This window comes from Aegilops tauschii, chromosome 1, assembly GCF_002575655.3.
Source record: "Aegilops tauschii subsp. strangulata cultivar AL8/78 chromosome 1, Aet v6.0, whole genome shotgun sequence".
Classification (NCBI taxonomy): Eukaryota; Viridiplantae; Streptophyta; class Magnoliopsida; order Poales; family Poaceae; genus Aegilops; species Aegilops tauschii.
The window spans coordinates 289,630,270-289,634,575 of NC_053035.3; the positions used below are offsets into that span (position 1 = coordinate 289,630,270).

Below are 4,306 nucleotides of genomic sequence, written 5' to 3' on the forward strand. Positions count from 1 at the left end.
AATTCATCGACAAAAATTTGGAAATGCATTATTGCTACCAAATGATACAACGCACCGTGATTTTATCTCTTCATAGGGGAAACGATTCATCACATATCGGCTAAGGACGTCATAAATGCGAATCAACATGACCCAAAAATATCGCTCATTTATGTAAAAGAAATCTAACGGTCACATGCTCTGGATCTTCGGTATCCCCGTTCTGCCTGCACTACGATCGATTTATTCATCGTGTTTAATTCGCTGGCAGAAATTTGGAAAGTGCATTATCACCACCAAATAATACGATGATAATACGATCTTATCTCTTTGTAAGAGAAGTGAACCACTACGTACCAGCTAAGGACGTCATAAATGTGAATTAACACAACCCAAAGATACCACCCACATTTACGGAAAAGAAATCTAACGGTCACATGCTCTGGATTTTCGGTCGCCCCCCTATGCTTAGAGTGAAATTTTGCTTGTTTACCTTGTTCCCCGTATGACTCTTTTTCGTGTCGTGATTGCAAAATAATCCCTCCATTTCTAAATATAAGTCTTTTTAGATATTTCAATACAAACTACATATGGATGTATATAGACATATTTTAGAGTGTAGATTCACTACTCATTTTGCTTCATATGTAGTCGCTTATTGAAATATCTAAAAAGACGTAGGAACGAAGGGACTATTTGTTTGAGGGACTTATAATTAAAAAGGAGGGAGTATTTGCTTGAGGAACTTATAATTAAAAAGAGGAGTAACTCATTTACACAGACAAACCCCACAATAAAATAAATCACTGGTGGCTGACAGGCGGGTCCATCCATACTGGATACCCCAAAGCAGGGGAGGCTAAATCCGATTAATGGGTTAAATCGGTCACTGACAACCCGGGGCCTCGCTCGAGACAGGAGGCCACGAACACGGCGGTTACCCCAAAATTCGGGCAGCCAAACAAGGAGGAGGAAAGAGAGAAGAAACGGCAGGGACGAGACTTGCCTGCTCCCTTCCATGCTCCCATCCATGCTCCCGCATACGTGGCTTGATTTAATTGGAAGAAAATAAGGCCCGGCCCCACCCCCTGAAAATCAGGGAGGAAGATGATTAGATTAGAAAAGAAAAAGGAGAAAGAACAGCCGTAGGATGAAGTGGGAGCACGGATGGGAGCATGGAGAGGGAGCAGGCAAGCCGGATCCAAACGGCAGCTGCTGCGAGAACAGCAGAGCAGCACAAATCAGTGCAGTGATTCCCCTATTTTACCCCGGCCAGCTAAATAAGCAGCGGGGGAGCGAGCGACGCATCGGCGGGCGGAGACGTCGACGGCGACCAAACCCGCACAATTTACTACTTTGGGCCTCGCCTCCCATCTTTCCTCACCACCAATCCATTCCCACCTTTCCCATCTCCTCCTCTCTCTCCACCCACCCTCCCCCCGCGCTTGCTTTCCCTCCCATCCATTCCCCTTCCTTCCCCTCCCCGGACCCCGGCTCCGGCCCGATGAACCTGTGGACGGACGACAACGCCTCCATGATGGAGGCCTTCATGGCCTCCGCCGACATGCCGGCCTTCCCCTGGGGCGCTGCGGCCACCCCGCCGCCGCCGGCCGCCGTGCCGCAGCAGCCGGCCTTCAACCAGGACACGCTGCAGCAGCGCCTGCAGGCCATCATCGAGGGCTCCAGGGAGACCTGGACCTACGCCATCTTCTGGCAGTCCTCCACCGACGCCGGCGCCTCGCTCCTCGGCTGGGGCGACGGCTACTACAAGGGCTGCGACGACGCCGACAAGCGCCGCCAGCAGCCCACCCCGGCCTCCGCCGCCGAGCAGGAGCACCGCAAGCGCGTCCTCCGGGAGCTCAACTCGCTCATAGCCGGGGGAGGCGCCGCCGCGCCCGACGAGGCCGTCGAGGAGGAGGTCACGGACACCGAGTGGTTCTTCCTCGTCTCCATGACCCAGTCCTTCCCCAACGGGATGGGCTTGCCGGGCCAGGCGCTCTTCGCCGGCCAGGCCACCTGGATCGCCACGGGGCTCGCCAGCGCGCCCTGCGAGCGGGCCAGGCAGGCCTACACCTTCGGCCTCCGCACCATGGTCTGCATCCCCCTCGGCACCGGCGTGCTCGAGCTCGGCGCCACCGAGGTCATCTTCCAGACCAACGATAGCTTGGGGAGGATCCGCTCGCTCTTCAACCTCAACGGCGGAGGAGGGGGCTCTGGATCCTGGCCGCCCATCGCGCCGCCGCCGCAGGAGGCGGAGACGGATCCGTCCGTGCTCTGGCTCGCCGACGCGCCGGCCGGGGACATGAAGGAGTCGCCGCCGTCCGTCGAGATCTCCGTCTCCAAACCGCCGCCGCCACAACCGCCGCAGATCCATCACTTCGAGAACGGGAGCACCAGCACGCTCACGGAGAATCCCAGTCTCTCCGTGCACGCGCAGCAGCCTCCGCCCCAGCAGGCGGCTGCGGCGGCGCAGAGGCAGAACCAGCACCAGCAGCAGCTCCAGCATCAGCACCAGCTCCAGCTCCAGCACCAGCACAACCAGGGTCCTTTCCGCCGGGAGCTCAATTTCTCAGATTTCGCGTCCAACGCATCCGTCACGGTGACCCCGCCTTTCTTCAAGCCCGAGTCTGGTGAGATCCTAAACTTTGGCGCTGACAGCACCAGCCGGAGGAACCCTTCGCCGGCGCCCCCCGCCGCGACGGCCAGCCTCACCACCGCGCCCGGGAGCCTATTCTCCCAGCACACGGCGACTGTGACGGCCCCGTTAAACGACGCCAAGAACAACCCGAAGCGGTCCATGGAGGCCACCTCCCGCGCGAGCAACACCAACCACCACCAGAACGCCACAGCCAACGAGGGGATGCTGTCCTTCTCGTCGGCGCCGACGACGCGGCCGTCCACCGGCACGGGCGCGCCAGCCAAGTCGGAGTCCGACCACTCCGACCTGGAGGCGTCGGTCCGCGAGGTGGAGAGCAGCCGCGTGGTGCCTCCGCCGGAGGAGAAGCGGCCGCGCAAGCGCGGGCGCAAGCCGGCGAACGGGCGCGAGGAGCCCCTGAACCACGTGGAGGCGGAGCGGCAGCGGCGGGAGAAGCTGAACCAGCGGTTCTACGCCCTCCGCGCCGTGGTGCCCAACGTGTCCAAGATGGACAAGGCCTCGCTGCTGGGCGACGCCATCTCCTACATCAACGAGCTCCGCGGCAAGATGACGGTGCTGGAGTCTGACAAGGAGACGCTCCACTCCCAAATCGAGGCGCTCAAGAAGGAGCGCGACGCCCGGCCGGCCGCGCCGTCGTCGGGGATGCACGACAACGGGGCGCGGTGCCACGCGGTCGAGATCGAGGCCAAGATCCTGGGGCTGGAGGCGATGATCCGCGTGCAGTGCCACAAGCGCAACCACCCGGCGGCGAAGCTGATGACGGCGCTGCGGGAGCTGGACCTGGACGTGTACCACGCCAGCGTGTCCGTGGTGAAGGACATCATGATCCAGCAGGTGGCGGTGAAGATGGCCACCCGGGTCTACTCCCAGGACCAGCTCAACGCGGCGCTCTACGGCCGCCTCGCCGAGCCGGGCACCGCGATGCAAATCCGGTAATGACCGAATGCCATCCACCAGGTAGTAGCAATGAAACCGTGATCCTATTACTCACCACCGTATGATTGGCGTCGTCGTCGTCGCCGTCGTTATAGCCCGATGGACATCGAGATGGAGAAAAGAAGGCGACGATCGTTCCATGTTGTTGTTGTAAAATCTCTCTTTAGGAGGATGGATGGATGGATGGATGCATGTGTACATCATCATCATCTTGTTGTGTTTTTGCAAGTAGTGTGTTAGCAGAACGAAGCGCCGGATCCATCGTTGTTAATTATCTCATGACCCCTGTGATCGACGACGGTGTATCGGCGTAGCGCTGTTGAACTGAAACTGTATATAGGACAAAGATGGATTGCCCGTCGCCGTTCTCCTCTAGTGTTGTTGCTGTTGTGTGTATGCATGCATCGCTTCTCGTCTTGGCAGAGCGAGCATGGATGATTGATATGGTATGGCTTGCAAAATGAAATGGATCGGGCGTTCTTTTTTATCTGCTCGTATGCTTCTTGATTGTGTTCTCATCTTGTGCAACTTGGCTAAGAGAAGGCGAAGTGGAGGTGGGGGGCATGTGATTTGGGTGGGTAGACCTCGACATCATAGGCGCAGTGGCAACACTGGTGGAAGAAGAGAAGGATTAGCGAGGAAGGAGAGGAGAGGCAAAGCAAGACGTAAGCTGCTCTTGGCATAACAAAAGGGAACGAGGAGAGGGGAACCCGTGGGGCCCCGTCCTTCCTTGGC

General features: G+C 58.0%; 1 protein-coding gene across 1 annotated transcript; it reads left to right on the forward strand.

Annotated features, from left to right (window-relative positions):
• The first annotated feature begins 1,251 nt into the window (after positions 1–1,251).
• Positions 1,252–4,058, forward strand: LOC109750771 (transcription factor MYC2). Its single transcript, XM_020309724.4, has one exon. The coding sequence runs from the start codon at positions 1,484–1,486 to the stop codon at positions 3,569–3,571; it is 2,088 nt and encodes a 695-aa protein (XP_020165313.1). The 5' UTR covers positions 1,252–1,483; the 3' UTR covers positions 3,572–4,058.
• The last annotated feature ends 248 nt before the right edge of the window (positions 4,059–4,306 follow it).

What these genes read in the sequence shown, in the direction of transcription:
- LOC109750771 (XM_020309724.4), top strand. Translation starts at nt 1,484, where the DNA reads ATGAACCTGTGGACGGACGACAACGCCTCCATGATGGAGGCCTTCATG.